Source organism: Gigantopelta aegis, chromosome 13, assembly GCF_016097555.1.
Source record: "Gigantopelta aegis isolate Gae_Host chromosome 13, Gae_host_genome, whole genome shotgun sequence".
NCBI lineage: Eukaryota > Metazoa > Mollusca > Gastropoda > Neomphalida > Peltospiridae > Gigantopelta > Gigantopelta aegis.
The window spans coordinates 26,315,627-26,343,355 of NC_054711.1; the positions used below are offsets into that span (position 1 = coordinate 26,315,627).

The 27,729-nt window shown below is 35.6% G+C and overlaps 1 protein-coding gene across 2 annotated transcripts in view; it reads right to left on the bottom strand.

The window, feature by feature from the left end:
- Positions 1 to 27,729, bottom strand: part of LOC121387344 (cytosolic 5'-nucleotidase 3-like) — a 46,876-nt gene that overhangs the window by 13,452 nt on the left and 5,695 nt on the right. The window contains exons 2-7 of one of the 2 annotated variants that reach the window (XM_041518392.1): positions 18,336 to 18,585; positions 11,222 to 11,320; positions 10,096 to 10,165; positions 7,637 to 7,683; positions 6,867 to 6,952; positions 2,662 to 2,751 (exon numbers count right to left, since the gene is read on the bottom strand). In XM_041518392.1, coding sequence (XP_041374326.1) covers positions 2,662 to 2,751; positions 6,867 to 6,952; positions 7,637 to 7,683; positions 10,096 to 10,165; positions 11,222 to 11,320; positions 18,336 to 18,446 — 503 coding nt within the window. In that variant the 5' untranslated portion in view covers positions 18,447 to 18,585. The remainder of the gene's footprint in view (positions 1 to 2,661; positions 2,752 to 6,866; positions 6,953 to 7,636; positions 7,684 to 10,095; positions 10,166 to 11,221; positions 11,321 to 18,335; positions 18,586 to 27,729) is intronic. The other variant, XM_041518393.1, reaches the window with a different exon arrangement.

A 27,729-nucleotide genomic window follows, 5' to 3' on the forward strand; every position in this document is an offset into this window, starting at 1 on the left:
ACTTTACTACACTACTATGATCAGTCTTGAAACTACTGCAAACATTTAGTTTTTCTTCATAGGCATGACACTAAATATTTAATAACATTAGGGCTTTTTCTGTTCATTGTGGTATTTTGATACATCACCAGACCTAAATGCTTGTGTCTTATGAGTTTAGCTTTTCTTCATTTAATTTGATTTCTGAACATAACTATCATGGTTTAGTTTGGGGGTTTCGGGGGGTTTTGTTGTCTTTTTTTTTTTCAAGACAAAATATATTCCCTAAGTTTAAGAAGTTAACGCTTGCTGGAACTTGTAATACATTGACTTGGAACACAAACCTGCTTCAGTACTGACATAAATGTTTTATCAGCAAGCTTTTCTACTGCAGAAGACACAACTCATAAATCTACTGCCATGTATTCTTCACTTGCAGTGCTGTATTCATTGTTGAGAAATCATCTTCCAACCAAGCTGACCCAGCATTCATATTGGCTGGTGGGACATCCTGCAAGGCAAAACAGAATTACTAAACTTGAGAAGAAAAAAAAATCATAAAAAAATTATTACAATTGACATTAAAGATGGGTTTTTTTTTTTTTTTTTTTTTTTACATTTTATCACATTAATATCCATACTTAAGATTTCAATCCTGAATTATAAAAAGAAAAGGAAAACAATCATTAGCAAGACATTTCTAATGTAACATTTATAAATGACATCTTTATTCTCAGGTCAGGTCAGGTCAAGTCATAGGTTTTAATGTGCACATTCAGAACAAGCTGTTGTGGCACATGCTTGTCATGGGCACAGGTGTCTAGTTTTGCTGGCTCCTCCGTCCAGGACAGGAAAGGGTTTGGGTGGATGTGAGAGGGGGTTGCCCATGGTGACATGTGCAAGAGAGCACAATCAGCCCGATCAGTGTCAGTAGTGGGTGATCAAGTTAGCTTTTGCATTGTGCTATTGAATTTGCAAATGTCCCGTAGGATTAAAGTCAAATAGAAAATGTTACGTAAATTCTTGAAGGTAGTTTAGACACATAATTTAGAACAATTTATCGAAATGAAATATGGAGCTAATTGGTTGATTGGACTTAGTTGAGGATCCTTGCTGGAACCTTTCTTGAATAAATTACAGCTTTATGAAACAACAGTCTGTCCCTCGTATCTCCCACATACAGAAATACACACACACACAACTAGAAAAATGACACTTTTCAGAGTAAAGACTGAAAATATTAGTGCTCTTTGATATTCAGCCACAAGTAATCTCATAAGACTATGGAATCTATAGTACATGTAACATTTACAACAAACTAAGTTACCAGATAATTCCGAATTTATCATCCATTAAAGGCGTTTGTAGGAGATATCACTGGCACTATAATTTGCGATATCTCCTGCGATTTTCTCCTAGGAGATATCACTTCTTATAATCTTGATTGGTCAAAGTGTAATCACATGACATTATTTTGTTTTGTCACTGTGTATGTTTCAGCACTAAACCTATCATTAGTGACATCACGTCACTGACGTTCTGCTAGTTAGCGAGTCTACCGCTGCCAAATATAGTGACATTCAACCCACATGACTGACATTGTTTACAAGTGTCTCAAAAAATGAAAAGTATGATAATAGATGATAAAAAGAATACCTCCCTCGTGTCTTGTGATATCATAATTTATCAGCACTTGTTAATAAAAGTATAAAAATCCTCGGCAAGCCTCAGATTTCATACTTTTATTAACTCATGCGGATAAATTATGATATCACAAGACCCTCGGGGAGTATCCTCTAAATATCAAGAAAAGATCTTGTATGTGCAATTTCTCACAAAAAGGACACCACATACTCCCTTGTTGTTAATTAATGGGACAATGTTGCAGGTTCCCCTGAAGACTACATAAAAATTACCAAATGTTTGACATCCAAATATCTGATAATTAATTAATCGATGTGCTCTAATGCTCTAAACAGAACACACTGTTTAACCTTTTCTTTCTCTTCTCAACCAGCGACCCTGATATCAAAGGCTATGCTGTGTGTTATCTCGTTAGAAATGAACAAACCGGCCTCGGTGGCATCGTGGCAGGCCATCGGTCTACAGGCTGGTAGGTACTGGGTTCGGATCCCAGTCGAGGCATGGGATTTTTAATCCAGATACCGACTCCAAACCCTGAGTGAGTGCTCCGCAAGGCTCAATGGGTAGGTGTAAACCACTTGCACCGACCAGTGATCCATAACTGGTTCAACAAAGGCCATGGTTTGTGCTATCCTGCCTGTGGGAAGCGCAAATAAAAGATCCCTTGCTGCCTGTCGTAAAAAAGAGTAGCCTATGTGGCGACAGCAGGTTTCCTCTAAAAACAGTGTCAGAATGACCATATGTTTGACGTCCAATAGCCGATGATAAGATAAAAAATCAATGTGCTCTAGTGGCGTCGTTAAATAAAACAAACTTTACTTTACTTTCATTAGAAATGCATATAAAAGACCTCTTGCTGATCTCGTTAGGATTATCCTTTATGGAAGCAGCAAGTCTCTTCTCGAGACACTGTTGCAATAGCCATGTGAAAGACACCAAATAGCTGAAATCTGAAGTGTGCTGAGTTAGCTGTTGTCAAACATACATGCCACTGCTTACTAAAGACAATGATACTGTAATTATTATCCTAAATGTTACCTGAGCTGTAACTTAGATTCCCGAACCATGTGGATGATGTCATCTTTGGTCATGTGACATGCCAGTAAGACATCATGTGCACGGGTGTACCTGAAACCAATACAGGGAGTTAGTTAATACCACAAATCACCACTAACAGAGATATCTGATATCAGATCTTACTGGGTTCTCTCACTGGATCTAACCAAAGCCAATGTCATCACGTCTTACTATTCTCTCAGTGGATCTAACCAAAGCCAATGTCATCACGTCTTACTATATCTCTCAGTGGATCTAACCAAAGCCAATGTCATCACGTCTTACTATATCTCTCAGTGGATCTAACCAAAGCCAATATCATCACGTCTTACTATCTCTCTCAGTGGATCTAACCAAAGCCAATGTCATCACGTCTTATTATCTCTCTCATTGGATCTAACCAAAGGCAATGTCATCACGTCTTACTATCTCTCTCACTGGATCTAACCAAAGCCAATGTCATCACGTCTTACTATCTCTCTCAGTGGATCTAACCAAAGCCAATGTCATCACATGTCCTGTGATTAGTTAATATAACAAATCACCACTAACAGACACACCTGAAATTAGATCTTACTGGGTTCTCTCAGTGGATCTAACCAAAGCCTATGTCATCACATCTTACTAACTCTCTCAGTGGATCTAACCAAAGCCAATGTCATCACGTCTTACTATCTCTCTCAGTGGATCTAACCAAAGCCAATGTCATCACGTCTTACTATCTCTCTCAGTGGATCTAACCAAAGCCAATGTCATCACGTCTTACTATCTCTCTCATTGGATCTAACCAAAGCCAATGTCATCACGTCTTACTATCTCTCTCAGTGGATCTAACCAAAGCCAATGTCATCACATGTCCTGTGATTAGTTAATATAACAAATCACCACTAACAGATACACCTGAAATTAGATCTTACTGGGTTCTCTCACTGGATCTAACCAAAGCCTATGTCATCATGTCTTACTAACTCTCTCAGTGGATCTAACCAAAGCCAATGTCATCACGTCTTACTATCTCTCTCAGTGGATCTAACCAAAGCGAATGTCATCACATGTCCTGTGATTAGTTAATATCACAAATCACCACTAACAGAGATATCTGATATCAGATCTTACTGGGTTCTCTCATTGGATCTAACCAAAGCCAATGTCATCACGTCTTACTAACTCTCTCAGTGGATCTAACCAAAGCCAATGTCATCACATCTTACTAACTCTCTCATTGAATCTAACCAAAGCTAATGTCATCACGTCTTACTATCTCTCTCAGTGGATCTAGCCAAAGCCAATGTCATCACGTCTTACTATCTCTCTCAGTGGATCTAACCAAAGCCAATGTCATCACGTCTTACTATCTCTCTCAGTGGATCTAACCAAAGCCAATGTCATCACATGTCCTGTGATTAGTTAATATCACAAATCACCACTAACAGAGACAACTGAAATCAGATCTTACTGGGTTCTCTCATTGGATCTAACCAAAACCAATGTCATCACGTCCTGTGATTAGTTAATATCACAAATCACCACTAATAGAGATATCTGATATCAGATCTTACTGGGTTCTCTCATTGGATCTAACCAAAGCCAATGTCATCATGTCTTACTAACTCTCTCACTGAATCTAACCAAAGCCAATGTCATCACGTCTTATTATCTCTCTCAGTGGATCTAACCAAAGCCAATGTCATCACGTCTTATTATCTCTCTCAGTGGATCTAACCAAAGCTAATGTCATCACGTCTTATTATCTCTCTCAGTGGATCTAACCAAAGCCAATGTCATCACATTTTACTAACTCTCTCACTGAATCTAACCAAAGCTAATGTCATCACGTCTTATTAACTCTCTCACTGAATCTAACCAAAGCTAATGTCATCACGTCTTATTATCTCTCTCAGTGGATCTAACCAAAGCTAATGTCATCACGTCTTATTATCTCTCTCAGTGGATCTAACCAAAGCCAATGTCATCACATTTTACTAACTCTCTCACTGAATCTAACCAAAGCTAATGTCATCACGTCTTATTAACTCTCTCACTGAATCTAACCAAAGCTAATGTCATCACGTCTTATTAACTCTCTCAGTGGATCTAACCAAAGCCAATGTCATCACATCTTACTAACTCTCTCACTGAATCTAACCAAAGCTAATGCCATCACATGACCAATGGCTCTAAAGTCAGGGATTTATCTGGTCTGAACATAGACCCCTTCCCCTGGCACTGAAAATTCACGATATATATGTATGTTTTAATACATTAATTTAACAGCGGTCTACCGCATCATTCAGTGGCCTGAAAAAAAGTATTCCAAATATGGTTTATTTGTGCTAATTATCTCAATCCCCACAGACATGGGATCCTGGCAAAACATTCTGCATAAATCCCTGCTACTGGTCAACTTGCCCACGTTAAGTTGTTGGGGCGTCCAAGTGGACGAGTTAACTAACATTTACAGCTTATACTGACAAAATTATAATTTATTCATCAATTTAATGTCATGAATAGTTTTCTTTTAACCAAGTGGTTGTTTTGATAATGAGATACTTTTTCCATAATGCTCCAACTCTTTCAAAAGAAACATTTGGGTGGTGGGACAAATACATTTGAGTAGAACTTAGATGTTGAGACTTAATGTGGATCCCTGATTTTTATCTAGGTCAAACTCTAATGTAGTGTTTCCTTGGACATTTGGCAAGGCAATGGTATACTAAACATTTTTGAGGCATTTTCACCATTTTCAGGGCATTTTCTTTCGTTAAATGTTTTTATTGAAATAAAAATGAATGTAACTAATGTGCTGACTTTAATAAATGAATGACAAAATATATAATAGGGATATTTTATTAATTAATAATACATTTTCTTTGTTTTATAAAGGCAATTTTAGAAGAATTTTTTTTTTTAAATAGTTTATTGCCCCAGAAATATGTTATGATACTGTCAGGGTTGGGTCCCTGATTTCACTACCTTACAAAGTACATAGCAATCAATATACTAATATATAAAAAAGGAGCAGTGACAAAAGTGGAAATAAAAAGAAGATTGAAAAGAGAAAACTTAAAATAAAGTTATAAATATACTTCCAAAGTGGCGTCATACTTAAAATTATACACATAACAAAAGTATTAAGTGTCTCAGTTGTGGCCTTTAGAACTTTTAACCATGGTCCCCAATTGTCGTCGAATTCTGTATGTAAACAGTTTTTATAATATATGTATTTTTCTATTTGTAACTTATCTTTAATAAAATTGTTGATACCAGTTTCATTTAGTGTACTCTTTTGTAATTTTGATTTGTATATGTAATATTTACATTAACAATTAACCAGTTTACAAATATATGTTTACTATTTATAATTCCAAATAAAACTGTGTTCCTATTCAACTGTGTATAAACACCTTTTTGTAATAACCATTTTTCTATAATACTCGAGAGTTCAACGACTTTAGGACAGTCATAAAATAGATGCTGCAGTGTTTCTGGTTTATGTGAACAAAAGTTACACATACTAGAATCAATCAGTTTTATTTTATGTAAAAAAGTATTTGTTGGTTTAATTCTAAGTAAAATCTGGTATTGAAACCACAACAGCGTTGGGTCTTTTAAAGAGCAAAATGGTAAGTTAAAAGTTTGTTTTATTTAACGACACCACTAGAGCACATTGCTTTATTAATCATCGGTTTTAGATTTAATTATTGAAAAAAGGCTTGTTTAATCTCAGAGCAGCATGGCGCTGATTAAGGCAAGATGGTGCTAGACTACAGGAAGGAAGGAAATGTTTTATTTAACGATGCACTCAACACATTTTATTTATGGTTATATGGCATCAGACATATGGTTTAGGACCACACAGATACTGAGAGAGGAAACCCACTGTCATCACTTCATGGGCTACTCTTTTCGATTGGCAGCAAGTGATCTTTTATATGCACCATCCCACAGACAGGATAACACATACCACGGCCTTTGATATACCAGTCATAGTGCACTGGCGGGAATGAGAAATAGCCCAATGGGCACACTGACGGGGATCAATCCCAAACCGATCGACTGCAGTGTTAAGACTACAGAGGCATGGTGCCCCACCATGCTAACACAAGCTAGGAGAAACACTACTCTAATGCATATATGTACTATACATCACATGTACATGAGTACTTACAGGCGCATGTACTACTTACCATTCAATGATGTGCGGTATTTTTTGCTCCTTTGTCAGTGAAGCATCAAACTCTATTGGCATGTAGTAATCTCGCAGCTCTGTGGTCTGCAATATAAATTATAATAATTCTCATGAAAATCACCTTGAGTAATTTATTTTTCTGCAATCATTTTTCATTTAATGTACGATTGTAATATATTTCTTATAAAATTAAAATCATAATAAAGATAAATAAAATACAATTCTGGCTTCAGACTAACTTATTTGCTCTAGATGCTCTCTTGTGAATGTACATGTACATTATGTTTTTTCATGATTTTAAAAGTGACGAGGACTTCAAATACATGACAAACACGATCAATCACTTTTCTCTACTCCATGGCAATCACTTCCCTACTTTGTTCAGTACTTCATCACCCAACATCTTCCCTCTCTGTTCCTAGGCAATTCACAACCACATGATACATCCCCTTCTGGTTCTTGGCAATATCACTCCACCCCAACCCCCCCTTCACTGCTCCATGCATGTCAGGCCCTACCACCCACACTATCTGCTCTATGGCCCCACACCTTATTGGTCATCAACTACAAGATAATATTTACAACACTGTACATGTATATATGTAGTAGTTCTCACTCCTCGATCATCACTCCCCTGAAACTATAGTTCACGCAAGGACAGTCATTTTTAGCACCCTTTAGCAATTAGTAACTACCCTCAATTTGTTTCATATTCAGATCAGAGTTGCGAACAGTTACCATGACAACCAACTGGAACATTAATGATACCTTTTTCTTGTAGACATCTGGCATGATGCGACTTTCTTCCAGCACATCTGAAATCAAGAAATGAAAGGAATATTTCAGAACATGTTAAACTACAGCTACGTGCATTTGGTGTATAACACGTACAGACATGTGTATATGTACGTATGTCTATAACATACATTATTATTTATTACATACATGTACCCATTAATGTGACACACCCTAGTTACGGCTAGTTGTTAACCATTACGGCATTGTTTTTCACTATTAAACCCATTTTTTCACAAATAAAATTGCACTTTCCTTACCGTTTATTATTTAGAATATACATTTCCATTCACCTGAAGTGTTTTTTGGTAATCCTGGTTTTTGTAATACCACAAAATGCATTTTTCGTATTTCATAAATCGCACGCACGTCTGAGAAAAAACCGTTGAGCAGACAAGGTCTAATCTATTTTCAGAGGGGATATTTCCATTTCAATGTCACAGATGTTGGTATATCACGTGACCGTTATCATTTTGATTCGGTTTGTTTTCTCGTGCACAGTTCGCGCAATCAACATCCGATTTGTTGTTGTTCATTTGTGAGATTTTTCTTCACAGTTCGTGAACATTTTCAGTAACAATAAAGTTCAGACAAGTAAGTGTCTCAATACAAAACGTTACAAACCCTTAAAACCAATAATTTTGCTGTCTTACGATATCTGGAGAGGGGATACAACCAGGACAGAACAGTTGGAACATGTCCAGGAGAGGTGAAAGAAACGCACCCCAAGTCTGTGAAATTTGTCGTTACGTAGGCATTGTTGTGCTTCGAGCGACATCTACCGGTGACATCAGAATACTAACTTTCAAAATTATTTCAAGCAATTGGGACATGGGGATTCCCATGGTATTTATCGATATAAAACCTGCTTTTTCACTCCATTTGATAAAAACGTGATCTAAGTGTGTTACAGGTTTGTAGATTAACCAAATTATAATTTATTTTCGCTGGATGGAACTAGGGTGTGCGGCTTTAAATCTTACTATATAAATACAGTCCTGAATACAAAAATGAAATAAAGAAATTATGTACCCTCGAGTGGAATAGCCCTGTCCCAAATAGACACATATGGAGGATTCTTTTAGTTTCCTACTAGTGAAATAAACACCAGACTATAATGTCAATCTATTTCTATGGAAGTCCGAATGAGTCACCTGTCCTTACTTTACAAACACTGTATACAATTATATTGGGTCAGGATTAAACACCGTTCATATTACATCTTAAAATAATATCTATTGAATTTCAACATGGAATGTGTAGTGGACATTGTTTTGAATAATAGCAATAATAATTAAAAAAACTAAAAAAACTCGGACTGTCAAATTTATCCCATTGAATCAGTCCCTATTTGTATATTATGTCGCCACTCAATATAGGGTTAAACAAAAAATTAATGGTGTTATTTTTGATGTGTATTTAAGTTAAACTTTGTTTTGTTTAACGACACCACTAGAGCACATTGACTTATTAATGGCTATTGGATGTCAAACATTTGGTACATCTGATATATATATATATATATAGAGAGAGAGAGAGAGAGAGAGAGAGAGAGAGAGAGAGAGAGAGAGAGAGAGAGAGAGAGAGAGAGAGAGAGAGAGAGAGAGAGAGAGAACAAGTTTGTTTTATTAACCACACCACTAGAGCACACTGATTATTAAACATCAGCTATTGGATGTCAAACATTTGGTAATTTTGACATATAGTCTTAGAGAAAAAACCCACAGGACTGCATTTTTAAATGAGTAGCAAGGCATCTTTTATATGCACCAACTAGAATATACAGAATAGCATATAGCACAGCCTTTGGTTCACTGGTTGGAACGAGAACTACTATAGCCCAATGGGGATCAATCCCAGATCGACCGTGAATCAAGCGAAGGATTTACCACTGAGCTACACACTGCTCCAACGTGTATTATTAATATGGAAGTTATGGACCATCACACATTCTTTCCAGTTGTTTGGAGTTATTTATATCTTGAGTATTGGTCATTCAGAAGTTATCTGGATGTTATGTATTTAAAAATTTTTTTTTACAATATTACAGTATAAACAAGTAAACTAAAAATGAAAATAAAAATTGCACCATATATTGAATTTAATACATGTATTTATATTTTAATGACATATATGCATTAGGTTATGTCTCTGTCAATAATAACAATATTAAGAAAAATTACGTGAGATCGTTAATTGCTTATCCACTTCAAACCCCATACCGCGAGGATACTTCACCTTTTTAACAATTCCAGTGCTGGTAGTTCATGTACCTGTTAAAGGCTCACTTTGTACACATGAAAGTCCTTAAACGGCAGTGCAGCAGCATTAATAATAAAAGCCTATACATGCGGTGATAAATGTAAATTATGTATTATGATGGAAACATGATGAGAAAACCAGGAAGATCTATATCTACAATGTATACATACTGTGACATGTTGCACACACTTGCCCACGGTGAGAGTACTTGGACAGAGTCCTGTCAAAATCAGCCACAACCTAAAAACAAGCAATGGGTTACAGTGGATGGGTTAAAAATACTGCTATTAATTATTCCGGACATTGTCAAAATCAACAACAACCTGAAAACAAACAATGGGTTAAGTGGATGGATGGGTTGAAAATACCACTATTAATTGTTCCGGACATTGTCAAAATCAGCCACAACCTGAAAAAAAGCAATAGGTTACTGTGGATGGGTTGAAAACAGGTAAGTATAGGGAATTATAATACAGGTTAAGTACAGGTATTCAGACTAACCTGTAGTTTCTTGGGTATGTGAGATGGTTAAGTATAGTAAGTATAATCCAGGTAACTAAAGGTAACTATAATACAGGTAAGTACAGGTAACTATAATACAGGTAACTACAGGTAACTATTATATGGGTAACTACAGGTAACTATAATACAGGTAAGTACAGGTAACTATAATACAGGTAACTATAATACAGGTAACTACAGGTAACTATAATACAGGTAACTACAGGTAACTATAATACAGGTAACTACAGGTAACTATTATATGGGTAACTACAGGTAACTATAATAACTATAATACAAGTAACTACATATATAGTTACTACTACTATATATGGGTAACTACAGGTAACAATAATACAAGTAACTACATATATAGTTAATACTACTATATATGGGTAACTACAGGTAACAATAATACAGGCAACTACAGGTAACTATTATATGGGTAACTACAGGTAACTATAATACAAGTAACTACAGGTAACTATAATACAGGTAACTATAATACAGTTAAGTACAGGTATGGTAACTATAATACAGGTAAGTACAGGTAACTATAATACAGGTACATGTGTAACTACAGGTAACTATAATACAGGTAACTACAATACAGGTAACTACAGGTAACTATAATACAGGTACACATGTAACTACAGGTAACTATAATACAGGCAACTACAGGTAACTATAACACAGGTAACTACAGTTAACTATAATACAGGTAACTACAGGTAACTATAATACAGGTAACTACAGGTAACTATAATACAGGTAAGTAGAGGTATTCAGACTAACCTGTAGTTTCTTGGATCCATGGCTGATCATCTGACACAGAGTCTTGGTCACATGATCGACATTCTTAATGTGCACATGAGGCTGCTTCAATTCTGGTACCTGCACAACAACAAACAACACTGTCAATACATTTCTCGCTCATAGTTCAAACACCTGCACAACAACAAACAACACTGTCATAATTCAAACACCTGCACAACAACAAACAACACTGTCATAATTCAAACACCTGCACAACAACAAACAACACTGTCATAATTCAAACACCTGCACAACAACAAACAACACTGTCGAAACATTTCTCACTCATAATTCAAACACCTGCACAACAACAAACAACACTGTCGAAACATTTCTCACTCTTAATTCAAACACCTGCACAATAACCAAACAACACTGTTGAAACATTTCTCACTCATATAGTTCAAACACCTGCACAACAACAAACAACACTGTAGAAACATTTCTCACTCATAGTTCAAACACCTGCACAACAACAAACAACACTGTCGAAACATTTCTCACTCATAATTCAAACGTGAATATTAAACAACACTGCATGTAATGACATTTCTCACATATAATTCAAACACATGCATAAACATACATTGATGGACTCACTTACGTGTCATGGTATATACCTATGCAACAACAAGTCTCACACCACATTTCTCAAATATACTTTAAATACCTGCATATATAAATACATACTGTATGTATATAAATTTGTACCATGCTTATAGCAGTGTTCGATCAATGTTTGAGAAAGTCAGTGGACTTCACAGAAGCTTAATTTTGGCTAGTATTTTATGTGTTATAATATTACAGGTGATAATTTTCACTAGCCAGACCAAATATTCACTAGCCCAGTTCAACTGAGGGATAGTGGAATTGTTGAGGTCTGCTTACCTGTTAGGTTGTTTTCACATTGACAAACGTGTGTGATAAATCTGTATACAACCGCAGATCGACTTTTAAAACCCCAACTCTAATTGAGCCAAACTTCCGTATTGTGTCATGCAACGCCACTTAGGAGTGTTGTACAAATCAGTTACTGAATAAACTAACTTGTGGTATACATGCAGAGCTCGAACTTAATGACGGCACTGACGGCAATTACACCGATCACGTCATTATTGTCCAGAAATGTAGTTATAATAGCTGTTGATTCATGGTATTGTGGTCTATTAGAGTGCGCTGTGCGGCCCAATACCTCTGACTTCAGCACTCGAGGTTTCTGTTAGGGTTACCTCACCCTTAGTGCATATCAGTCTAGCCTCTACTCATTGACCAGTCCAGCTTGGGAGTCTCTAACAGAAGCCAAAGCTCCTGCTGGCATAGCTCTCTGGGTCACTGAGACATACAAGGCCCCTCACCACGTCAAGGAATGGACTATGATTAAGGGGCGGTATAACTGCCATAGTTGCAATATGAATTGCAGCCGATCAGGGGCTTCACTAATGGCAGTGTTGTGCCATCTGATAAAAAATGATTGCCATGGGTTGAACAGACTATTTTTTGGTTTTTATATTTGTTGAAAAAGTTGCTGATTTATAACTGCCGTAATAGGTAGGCTCAAAAGTGCTGTCAGTAAGCATTTTGCCTATGGCAAAAACAATACAAAAATTGACCTTTTGGTAACAAATTCTTACGTTTGAGCCCTGGGTATATACAGCATGGTTATTTGCACACTTTCAATGTTTTGAGTGACAGCAGGTAGACTGTCACTTGGAATTATCGGCTGTCAATCAAAATATCGAAGGTGTGCAAATAATCATGCCTACCACTTGTAAGTTTATGCAGTAACTTTAACGTGCTGGGTACACAGATATTCATGTATATGTCACATGTACGTTACACAGATGGTATCTGCCATTGAAAGCTATAATGCTAAATTACAATCAACTTAATAATTCGCATCTAGAAAGAAGATTATACATGTACATCTATGTATGCAATACTCGATCATATCACATTTCTTAAATACACATACAGACGTACTATGCATGGGCTGCCATTTTTGTAGGGATGGGGTGGGGGCATGCAGGCCTGTTTTTGCCCGAATTGAATAAAAATGTCTGAATCTGGATAATTAACAACATTTATTCATACTGCCAAACAGATAGCTACCAAACATGTATACACTATACACATTTTTACATTCATTACAACTAATTTTGCACGTATAGAATGACGGAAATACATGGAAAAAAAGTACCATGTTAGCACATTGTGTCTATATATATCTACATGTATACTGTTTGAGGATTTGCTCCAGCATTAGGGGCAGTTGTGTCCCCTCCTATATACCCCCCCACTCCCGTCTTGTACGCTTATGCAAATACACTTTAAATACATGCACACATGAATTGGGGATGCATGGATATATATACCGGTTGTGATGGAATATGCTCTTAAATTCTTTTCGCCTGTGGTGATATTAATTGTTTTAGAGGGCCGTGTGCAGTCCCAATATGCACTTAAGACCAGATGGGCTTTGTTACGTAATACCTCCACGCGACCGTACCCTCTAATACACACCCAGACCAGGTGCGGAGGCCATGTGGCCAGTAGTTAAGTAATAACTCCGGTAGAACGGTTTATGACCAGGGGATTTCTGGCAAACTGGTGACAGTATGTCTGGTCATCTAAGAAAATATATCGACTCTGGGAGTGGTGGAAATTCACATGATAAGATTCAGTACCACGATGTGCCCCCAGGCGATATTCGGATTGTAATAAATAGATAGGATTTAGAGATATTGGGGAGAAACATATTGGACGGCTCCGGGAAACGTTAGTCCGACTGGACTTGGTAATTATATATTTTCTGCTCTGTTGTATAACCTTGATGTGATTGATGTGACTTTAAATATTTTAATACTGTATTATACCAATATTATTTAGACAGTGTTTCCGGTAAACTGACGAAGTAAATTGTAGGCTTCACTGTCTAAAATTATTAAAGCTTAGCCAGTCATCCTAGAGGACCTAGGTAAACTGTAGGTTATTGTCTTTATTGTGATAGGTACAAGTATTAATTCTGTATTACAAGGTTACTGAATGAGTAGTTAAGGGTTAATTAAAAATGAACCAGTTAGGAATAGAGTTGTAATTCCTTTATTAATTAAGTTCCCCTGGCAGTGTTTCTCAATTATCACACGTGTGGGTATTGTGTCACGGTGAAGTGATTAGAATATTGTGTAAACTAGACACCTAGTGATTAACTAATTAAGTGATTAGTTCTGGGTTGTTATTATATTGTTGTTGTTAATTAACTACTGCGGCAGTACATTTGTCAGCGTAGTATTAATACAGATTCCAAAGTGTATTGTGTTTTTGTTGTGTTTTCTAGTGAACTAAATGTGCTATATTACATATACTTTATATAAGATCTTATCTCTGTTCATACCTAGAACCGAGCCACGCGGGTATTGGACTGCCCGTTACAGAGAGATCTAATAGATATACAGTTAGGAGAGATATTTGGATAATCGTGTTTTATTCAGTTACGGGTATTATAGGATCCCTGTGACACTGGTACATGTAAGTTATAAGCATGTACTTCACAGATGTTTCATGTACCTGTCACTGAAAGGCATGTTAAATTAAAATCAACATTAAATCTGGAAAGCAGATATTAGTGAGACAATAAGTACTCGCATATAAATACATGCATACATGAATTTCTTATCCATGGACACATATACCAGTACTACACAGGTGGTTTATCTGCCACTGAAAGCCATGTGTTAAATTAAAATCAACATTACATACATGTACATTGTGTAAATCTATCATTTTAGTAAAAAGCATATTATATAGTGAGACAATAAGTACATATGACATCACATTTCTCAAATACACTTTAAATACATGCAGACATGTATAGTATTGCTATACGTGTATACATACTACACAGGTGTTTTTACTGACATTAAAAGCCATGTTAAATTACGCTCAACCTCAATCTAGAAAGTAGATAATAGTAAGATTGCTATATGGTTCCGGTAGCTGAACAGCAACAAACATTGATATTACATGTTTCGCATTCACTTCTTCACATTTCTGAAATACAAATACACACAGAGCTTCTAGAATTTTTATAAAATCCACTAGCCATGGGATCAGTGATTTAAAACATTTCCCAAACAAAAATGCATGCTTGCGGCTAGGTTGTTGCAAGGTTGTTACAAGGTAGTACAAGCAATGCAAGCTATTTGCAAGCTAACATTTAGCTCGCGTAAGGTAGTCAGTATTTCTGCAAGCTTGCCGCATGCATGTTTTTATTTGTGAAAGCATGCGCAAGCTTGCTGCATGCATATCTTCAACTGTGCAAGCTTCCCGCAAGCATATTTGCATTTTTGCTAGCTTGCTGCAAGCATATCTTCAAATGTGCAAGCTTCCCGCAAGCATGTTTTAATTTTGCAAGCTTGCTGCATGCATATCTTCAACTGTGCAAGCTTCCCGCAAGCATGTTTTAATTTTTGCAAATTTGCTGCATATATATCTTCAACTGTGAAAGCATGTCTACACATGTCATAACTTCTCATATGATTTATCAAATTCAGTGGAAACAGCTAGTGGCTAAACAACCAAACGTACATGTAACAGATTTAGATAGTATTTACAATAATAATTAAAACAAAATTAATATTAATACATACAAATGATAATACAATATGGTTAAAACAGAATCATCTTGTAATGATTGCATTTTCAGTTGGCCCCAAAAATAATAACATATGCATGGCCATGAGAGGATGACATGGGCCATGTTTGGTTGAAATTAGCCTGGTGGAATTTGAGAAGATGTTGAAAATGACTGAGCCAATCAGAGGCCAGGGTGGCCATCTTGGATTTTGAATCAGCCACAAAAATAACAACACTTAGTAAGTCATGAGAGAATCATTTGGACTAAGTTTGATTGAAACCTGCCTGGTGGACCTTGAAAAGAAGCAAAAAAATGTATCTGTCAATCAGAGGCCAGAGCAGCTATCTTGATTTAAATCTGCCCGAAAAATAACAAACTTGGTCAGAGCCATGAAAGGATCATTAGGAATACATATGGTTTAAATTTGCATGGTGGAACTTGAGTAAAAGTTAAAAATGTCTCAGTTATTCAGAGGCCAGGGCGGCCATCTTGGAATTTTTATTGGCCTGAAAAATAACAACTCTTGGTCAGGTTTATAAGAGGATCATTTGGACCAAGTTTGGTTGAATCCTGCTTGGTGGAACAGGAGAAAAAAGAAAACAAGAAGAAACAAACAAATGACTTTATACCACAGTGTAGATCCAGATAGTGGAGGAATATAACCTAAAACAAGAAGAAGAAGAATATAGGACCAGGAGCTTTTTAGCATATTAGTTTAGTCAAGACTATCCCACATACATGGAACATGTCTATCAGACAGGTAAACTAATTTTGTAGCCTAAGTATTTGGATTAAAAATCCCACAACGCCACCGAGGCCGGTTTGAAAATAAGTGTCAACACACACAAACAGATGCAGTGGTCTTGTCAGCCCAACACAAAATTGGAGCAAAAGTATACATCAGAAGAAGGAAATGTTTTATTTAACAACGCACTCAACACATTTTATTTATGGTTATACAGGGTATGCACTTTGGATTTTTTTTGACTGGCCAATCAGGCCACTCACAGCAACACTTTGACTCGCCCATATATAACCTTTGAATGGCCCGCGACCGAATTTCTTAAAAAAAAAAAACTTACTTAAATTGCACTTTAAAAACATGTTATCATATCATGCAAACAATAATAACAACACAAAAGAAGGAAACAGAACTTGTTTTAGTTTTATTACAAACTGTTGTAATTAAATTCTAATTATTATGTTGTCACGGAACCCACACAATCAAACATCTGGAATGTTTTACCAAGGTTCGGTCTACCTACGAATACATTTATGTGGCCGAGGTTTTCCGAAGGGTTTTAGACTGTTCTATATACTGGGGAAGTGGTCGCTATTATGTCCCATATGGGTTTGGTTGTGCAGATATTAATAGGAAACCAGTTGAAAACAATAAATAAAAAATAACTTTCCGATCTCTTACAAACATTAGTTATTTGCATTTTGATACATATTAAATACAATATGCGGAAATTTTCAGTAGCCAGGTGGGCGACATGTGATAAGGTTTTGACTTGCCAGACGCTATTTTGACTTGCCATGGGCGATCGGGTGACCGTAAAGTGCACACCCTGGTTATATGGCATCAGACATATGGTTATGGACCACACAATTGTACATCAGATGTGACCTTTGCAGAGCTAGAAACAGCAGACTGTGAAAACCATATTTCTTTTGGCCTGATATTTCTTTTTAAAATAACACCAGGCAATATTTTACTTCATGTTTCAAGCCCTACTATTGTAAAGTTTGCTTTTGTTTTAATGACACCAATAGAGCACATTGATTTATTAATCATCACCTGTTGGATCAAAGTCAAAGATTTGGTAATTCTGACATATACAGGTACATGAAGAGAGAAAACTCAGTTGTACGTCATATTTCCATTAGTAACAACAGATCTTTTATATGCACCATCCCATAGACATGATAGTACATACCATGTCCTTTGTCACACCAGTTGTGGAGCACTTGCTGGAATGAGAAAATGTCCAATAGGCCCATCGACAGAAATTGATATCCTATAAACTGACCATGCATCAGCCAAGCGCTTTACCACCAAGCTGTGTCCTGTCCTGCCATATTGTGTCTTTGCCCATGCACAACACATATAAACGGACTATATAATGATCAGTCATGAGTCAGTAATTTTCTTCTTGGTAGGTGTGTCTCAGCCTTTAAGGCATATATAGGTACTTAATTGGTTCGCATTTTAAATCAGGAATGAAAAATGAAAACAGTGACAATAAAATAAAATGTGGAACCAAAAATAAACGCAAGCTGTACTTGAAATCAAAACTGTATGCAAAGAGAACACTAAACATGCAACAACAACAAAAATTAATAATAATTAAAAAAAAGAAAAATATAATTCAATTAATACAAGCAAAAACAAAAACAAACACAAAAAAACATACAAAATTAACCCAACAACAACAGGTCTGCAAACAAATTACTCACAAAGCATGACATTATGGGTCGCACATGCATGTTTTGGTATGCTACACTGGCACGACATGACAACACATTTACAGCAAAGTTTCGACACAACAGATGGACACTATTCTGCATCTGACCACCGGACACAATTCCAACAAGTTGTGTAGATACATGTATTTTCTTTTTTGGCCACTATACATGTACATACAACATGTGGTTACTGTATGGGCTTGTCCAAATGGTTGTCAGGGCGACTGGTGTATATTAGTGGCTGGAATTATGCAAGAAATAGTGTATCTTTTACAACCCTAAAATATTTCTCAATATTAATTTAAGACACAAGCTAGTATCTGTGTTGATATCAAACATTTTAATGCATACAGTACGTACTGACTATTAGGGATAAAACTTTGAAGATAAATATACGTGTACTTTGAAAGCCGAAACAAAATATTGTGCTGCATTGTCCAGCTTGAAAGAAATGTATATAATCAAGAACAATTTATTCACTGCTGAAAACCTTAAGTCAAAACCTGTATAGGCTGTAATAATGTTAATTAAGAAGACTTTTAGGATAATCCTTTAAGAAGTTGCTACTACATGTATAATGAGCATGAAAGAACTGGTCAATTAACAGCAAAGAATGTACATGTGAGTCTGCATAAAAAGGAGACTGATGAACTGGCTTACAATGTACATGTCCAACCCTATAATTAATGAATGAATGAATGTTTAACGACACCCCAGCATGAAAAATAAATCGGCTATTGGGTGTCAAACTATGATAATGCAAACAAATAAAGTGATGATCGACATCAATATAAGAATTCAAGATTTAAATAAAAACAGTGTAAAGAACTGTACAAAAATACAAATATCACAGATAGATACTGACTTTTACTCAAAATTTCGATTTTGTGCTGTATATTGGCCATTCTCAAAGAGAATGTTACACTCCTGCACCACTGTGAGGTTACAGCACACGCAAACCCTATAATTAATGAATAATGCAGAATAATACATGAGTGGCTGTTAGATAGGCTGTTATATCTCACGAGTTGTTTTAAAATGTATCTAACGAGTGAAAGTGAGTTTGAGGCATGACCCGTACCCCCTTTTAATGGTTAGGGTAGTTTTAGGTATAGGGTTAGGGTTAGTCTTTAGAGCCTTTGATATAGAGGGGTACATGCAGGTCAAACTCTTTCTGAGTTTCAATTGATACATTTTTAAACAAGGAGTTGTGAGATAAATGGTATCTAACGGACACGAATGTATTATTCTATTTCTTACATATATCCTCAGAAACCAGGTTTTAAGCAAATTTTAACATCTTTTTCAACTAAAAGTTATTTACAGCCGTTGCACTTGTAACTATCTTACTCATCACAGACCCATGATTGTCAGGTTAACTATATGTCACTATGTAATCGATTTCCATCATGTAGTTTTTCATTGGATGTATGGCAGTGGTGACCTGGTCATCTCCTAGGAGCAGCCAGTCATACACATGTATGTCTTGATGTCTTAAAATTGTTAACACACGTACCTGTGTAAACAACCATGTGTTACCAAAAATAACGCATGATGTTCTCACCAACGGGTGTGTAAGAATATGTCTTAAACCCACACCAACTCATATAAGATATGTACACTGATGTACATAATACATGTATTATATGTACATAATGTAGTAGTTTTGCATCTGTTTATAACATAATTTATGGCAGTACATATGTACCTAATAATGACATTAAATACAATTTTAAAACATCTCATATGATCATTGCAGATTCTGCTGAAATTAATGACGGACCAAAAATATAGTCTCCATATTAAAAGAAGAATAGACAATCATCTCAATGTATATTGAAAATTAAATTTAATTTTTTTTTAAATTAACAACACCATTTTGACATAATGCAGATGCATGACCATTAGACACAACTATAAACCAAGTATATACCACCTAGATTGTGAGAAATGCATCTTAACGTGAAAACTTAACATTGAGATTATAAATTTTGATCAATGGCCAATTGTTTTGTTTTACGACACCACTAGAGCACACTGAGTTATTAATCATCGGCTATTGGATGTCAAACATTTGGTAATTCTGAAATAGTCTTATAGAGACGAAACCTGCTACATATTCACATAGGGGTATTTATATATGCACCATCATATAAACAGGATAGCACATACCATGGCCATTGATATGGCTGGAATGAGAAATAGCTCAATGGGCCCACCTATGGGCATTAATCCTAGACTGACTGTGCATCAGTCGAGCACTTTACTACTGGGCTACGTCGATGATTCCCCTTCCCATCCCCCCCCCCCCCCCCAAACAACATTTAGATGAATTAACATACAGGTACATATATGTAGGTGCTATACTACAGGTATAAAGCAAGTTTTACTGGTCTGTGACTTAATTATGTCCTATAGTTTGTAAGAAATGGACCAAAAAATTAGAAACCTTTATGTTGGAATAAATTCATGCATTTAAAAAAAAAAATAGTAGTCCAGTGGTAAAGCGCTCACTCGATGTGCAGTTGGTCTGGGATCGATCCCTGTTGGTGGGCCCATTGGGCTATTTCTCGTTCTGGCCAGTGCACCACGACTGGTATATCAAAGGCTGTGGTATGTACTGCCCTGTCTGTGGGATGGTGCATATAAAAAGATCCCTTGATGCTAATCGGAAAGAGTAGCCCCATGAAGTGGTGACAGTGGGTTTTGTCTCTCAATATCTGTGTGGTCCTTAACCATATGTCTGACGCAATATAACTGTAAATAAAATGTGTTGAGTGCGTCGTTAAATAAAACATTTCCTTCCTTCATGTATTTAAAGTTGTTGAAAAAATAATACCAATAGATACATGTATGCACACAATTTAGCTCTCACATTTGACTTTGTCATTAAAAATATAGTCATGCACACATTAATTTTGCTTAAAGGTTCCACAACCTGCCCCACTATGTATACACTGACACGGACCTACCCACCCCAGGAAACATTTTGTTCACAGGGGTGGCGTAGACGGTACGGCCAGTACGGCTATGGCCATACGACTTTTGTGTGTGTATGTGTGTGAGTTATAATTGTTATATCTGTCCGTACAAGTAATTTGAAAGGCGAGTCTGGCAACCACGAGCCGTATACCACTATTTTTTGCACTGTGCCACTCCTGGTTCAGTATCGTGTCATGATTCGCTACGCAAGTTTCAGAGATCGCTACACAATTTTACAATATATTAAACAGCAGTTGCATGCTAATCAATTTTTAACTGACTAGAAATATTGCCAATCAAGATTTTAAAAACAAAATGTCCCCTGCATCCCCCTGTAAATCCCTTGCATCCCCCTGTAAATCCAAACTGCTCTGAAAATCCATTCACTGACATTGTCAGCGAACATTTTGTTTTTAAAATCTTGATTACTAATATAAATATATATACATGTATATGTGTGTGTGCCCCCCCCCCCCCCCCTTACTTTTTGGCACCTTCCTACACCCATAACAATTTATGTAGGGCCTGTAGAATTTTACAATGTAACCTGTAATTATAATTCAGAACATTTAAGTGTAAAAAACATAAACATGTAGATTAATAGTGGATTAATATGAAGCAATACAGATTGTCCTGACATGCCTGAACTGGTTGCTGGCAAACTTGCAGTAACAAGAATTTCATTATGATACCAGGATATTCATCTACTTCTACTTTCACTTTCATATTAACATGTTAGTTAGCCATGGATATTTAATATTTGGTCATTTTGACATAAATATAGTCTTAGAGAAGAAACCTGGTATTTTTTTTTTCAGTAGTAGCTAGCAAAGGATCTTTTATACATGTACATGCATGCATCATTCAATAGCTAGATAGAATTAATACAGCAAATACCACGGCTTTTGATACACCAGTCACTAGAACAAGAAATAACACTTATGATACAAGCTAGATTACTTAAGAGGTTTAAACACATGTACATGCATGCATCATTCAATAGCTAGATAGAATTAATACAGCAAATACCACGGCTTTTGATACACCAGTCACTAGAACAAGAAATAACACTTATGATACAAGCTAGATTACTTAAGAGGTTTAAACACATGTACATGCATGCATCATTCAATAGCTAGATAGAATTAATACAGCAAATACCACGGCTTTTGATACACCAGTCACTAGAACAAGAAATAACACTTATGATACAAGCTAGATTACTTAAGAGGTTTAAACACATGTACATGCATGCATCATTCAATAGCTAGATAGAATTAATACAGCAAATACCACGGCTTTTGATACACCAGTCACTAGAACAAGAAATAACACTTATGATACAAGCTAGATTACTTAAGAGGTTTAAACACATGTACATGCATGCATCATTCAATAGCTAGATAGAATTAATACAGCAAATACCACGGCTTTTGATACACCAGTCACTAGAACAAGAAATAACACTTATGATACAAGCTAGATTACTTAAGAGGTTTAAACACATGTACATGCATGCATCATTCAATAGCTAGATAGAATTAATACAGCAAATACCACGGCTTTTGATATACCAGTCACTAGAACAAGAAATAACACTTATGATACAAGCTAGATTACTTAAGAGGTTTAAACACATGTACATGCATGCATCATTCAATAGCTAGATAGAATTAATACAGCAAATACCACGGCTTTTGATATACCAGTCACTAGAACAAGAAATAACACTTATGATACAAGCTAGATTACTTAAGAGGTTTAAACACATGTACATGCATGCATCATTCAATAGCTAGATAGAATTAATACAGCAAATACCACGGCTTTTGATATACCAGTCACTAGAACAAGAAATAACACTTATGATACAAGCTAGATTACTTAAGAGGTTTAAACACATGTACATGCATGCATCATTCAATAGCTAGATAGAATTAATACAGCAAATACCACGGCTTTTGATATACCAGTCACTAGAACAAGAAATAACACTTATGATACAAGCTAGATTACTTAAGAGGTTTAAACACATGTACATGCATGCATCATTCAATAGCTAGATAGAATTAATACAGCAAATACCACGGCTTTTGATATACCAGTCACTAGAACAAGAAATAACACTTATGATACAAGCTAGATTACTTAAGAGGTTTAAACACATGTACATGCATGCATCATTCAATAGCTAGATAGAATTAATACAGCAAATACCACGGCTTTTGATATACCAGTCACTAGAACAAGAAATAACACTTATGATACAAGCTAGATTACTTAAGAGGTTTAAACACATGTACATGCATGCATCATTCAATAGCTAGATAGAATTAATACAGCAAATACCACGGCTTTTGATATACCAGTCACTAGAACAAGAAATAACACTTATGATACAAGCTAGATTACTTAAGAGGTTTAAACACATGTACATGCATGCATCATTCAATAGCTAGATAGAATTAATACAGCAAATACCACGGCTTTTGATATACCAGTCACTAGAACAAGAAATAACACTTATGATACAAGCTAGATTACTTAAGAGGTTTAAACACATGTACATGCATGCATCATTCAATAGCTAGATAGAATTAATACAGCAAATACCACGGCTTTTGATATACCAGTCACTAGAACAAGAAATAACACTTATGATACAAGCTAGATTACTTAAGAGGTTTAAACACATGTACATGCATGCATCATTCAATAGCTAGATAGAATTAATACAGCAAATACCACGGCTTTTGATATACCAGTCACTAGAACAAGAAATAACACTTATGATACAAGCTAGATTACTTAAGAGGTTTAAACACATGTACATGCATGCATCATTCAATAGCTAGATAGAATTAATACAGCAAATACCACGGCTTTTGATATACCAGTTACTAGAACTAGAAATAACACTTATGATACAAGCTAGATTACTTAAGAGGTTTAAACACATGTACATGCATGCATCATTCAATAGCTAGATAGAATTAATACAGCAAATACCACGGCTTTTGATATACCAGTTACTAGAACTAGAAATAACACTTATGATACAAGCTAGATTACTTAAGAGGTTTAAACACATGTACATGCATGCATCATTCAATAGCTAGATAGAATTAATACAGCAAATACCACGGCTTTTGATATACCAGTTACTAGAACAAGAAATAACACTTATGATACAAGCTAGATTACTTAAGAGGTTTAAACACATGTACATGCATGCATCATTCAATAGCTAGATAGAATTAATACAGCAAATACCACGGCTTTTGATATACCAGTTACTAGAACAAGAAATAACACTTATGATACAAGCTAGATTACTTAAGAGGTTTAAACACATGTACATGCATGCATCATTCAATAGCTAGATAGAATTAATACAGCAAATACCACGGCTTTTGATATACCAGTTACTAGAACAAGAAATAACACTTATGATACAAGCTAGATTACTTAAGAGGTTTAAACACATGTACATGCATGCATCATTCAATAGCTAGATAGAATTAATACAGCAAATACCACGGCTTTTGATATACCAGTTACTAGAACAAGAAATAACACTTATGATACAAGCTAGATTACTTAAGAGGTTTAAACACATGTACATGCATGCATCATTCAATAGCTAGATAGAATTAATACAGCAAATACCACGGCTTTTGATATACCAGTTACTAGAACAAGAAATAACACTTATGATACAAGCTAGATTACTTAAGAGGTTTAAACACATGTACATGCATGCATCATTCAATAGCTAGATAGAATTAATACAGCAAATACCACGGCTTTTGATATACCAGTTACTAGAACAAGAAATAACACTTATGATACAAGCTAGATTACTTAAGAGGTTTAAACACATGTACATGCATGCATCATTCAATAGCTAGATAGAATTAATACAGCAAATACCACGGCTTTTGATATACCAGTTACTAGAACAAGAAATAACACTTATGATACAAGCTAGATTACTTAAGAGGTTTAAACACATGTACATGCATGCATCATTCAATAGCTAGATAGAATTAATACAGCAAATACCACGGCTTTTGATATACCAGTTACTAGAACAAGAAATAACACTTATGATACAAGCTAGATTACTTAAGAGGTTTAAACACATGTACATGCATGCATCATTCAATAGCTAGATAGAATTAATACAGCAAATACCACGGCTTTTGATATACCAGTTACTAGAACAAGAAATAACACTTATGATACAAGCTAGATTACTTAAGAGGTTTAAACACATGTACATGCATGCATCATTCAATAGCTAGATAGAATTAATACAGCAAATACCACGGCTTTTGATATACCAGTTACTAGAACTAGAAATAACACTTATGATACAAGCTAGATTACTTAAGAGGTTTAAACACATGTACATGCATGCATCATTCAATAGCTAGATAGAATTAATACAGCAAATACCACGGCTTTTGATATACCAGTTACTAGAACTAGAAATAACACTTATGATACAAGCTAGATTACTTAAGAGGTTTAAACACATGTACATGCATGCATCATTCAATAGCTAGATAGAATTAATACAGCAAATACCACGGCTTTTGATATACCAGTCACTAGAACAAGAAATAACACTTATGATACAAGCTAGATTACTTAAGAGGTTTAAACACATGTACAATGTACATTTAATTCAGTTTAAGTTGTGTTGAACAAGCATATATATAATCAGTACATACATGTAAGTGGTGCATGGTGATGTGATGTACAAAACCAAGGCTTAAAATTCATATTATGCAGTATATAGGAAGCAAATTTTAATGTGCAAGTGTATATATATATATATATAAATGTTAGAAATTAAATTACAATTTGAAAAGTTGACTGGAAATTAGACAACTTAATTATTAGACTGTACCATGTACGTAACCTGTAGTATGATATTTTTTTACATCAATGCGGAAAACTTGAGACAAATATATGTGATGAAACTGACAAATTTATGTGATAAAAGGTTATGATTCATACTGTCACTTCTAAAGATGACGAATTCTAGATTCACATACATGTATTTGCAATGCTGTCAAAAATACTGTGGAAAACCAAAGCTGTTTGTGAAGTTGTTTATTTGAAAAATACTGTGCCACATTGAGCAACATTTGCTATCTTCCTCCTGTCAACTTCGAGTGTTGACAAGACACTGTTGACGTGAAGAGGCGGGGTGGAGAGGATGGGCGTTTGTCAAGAGTACTGCATGGTTTCAACATAATGATGTCATTAATAGGCACTGCCTATTTAATAGATATTCGCTTGGTATATAGAAAAAAAAGAAGTAAAGTTTGTTTTATTTAACGACGCCGCTAGAGCACATTGATTTTTTATCTTATCATCGGCTATTGGACGTCAAACATATGGTCATTCTGACACTGTTTTTAGAGGAAACCCGCTGTCGCCACATAGGCTACTCTTTTTACGACAGGCAGCAAGGGATCTTTTATTTGCGCTTCCCACAGGCAGGATAGCACAAACCATGGCCTTTGTTGAACCAGTTATGGATCACTGGTCGGTGCAAGTGGTTTACACCTACCCATTGAGCCTTGCGGAGCACTCACTCAGGGTTTGGAGTCGGTATCTCGATTAAAAATCCCATGCCTCGACTGGGATCCGAACCCAGTACCTACCAGCCTGTTGGTATATAGAAGAACAAAAGAATATGTCATACAGACTGTAGATATTTAATACATATTCGCTTGGTATATATAGAAGAACAAAGAATACATACAGACTGTAGATATTTAATAGATATTCGCTTGGTATATAGAAGAACAAAGAATACATACAGACTGTGGATATTTTATGCATGCTAATAACCTAGTGATATTATGCATTTGAAAGTCTGTCCCTGATTGGTTAATGTATGGTGTTAATATGCAAATGTGTTTAAGATAAAAGAATTTTAAAAATTTGTGTCATTCGTAGAAATCTTTCGGAACTATATACATTGTACTTATATTCAGGTCACATGACATTCAAAGCAGATGGTAACATGCAGCCAACTATAATTTCACTTCGACATGCTATAGTTCGATTCCTAATCATATCACTGCAACTATGAACAAAATGTTATTTTAATTACACTTTACAGGCATCCACGTTTCCTACATATCTTTACAGATGTTTTTTCACTGTCAACACAAAACAAACAACAAACACAAACTGAAAACAAAATAATGTTGGTGACCACTGATTACAGGTGTCTGTTTGAACAGGTCCACCTATACATACATGTACACTAGCCAGGTGCTTGTACTTTCATTTTCTGTTTCATTTCAAAATCAAATAAAATCAATGTTTACTTCTTTTCTTTACACTCTTCTGAGAAACATTCAGATTAGGCAGTACA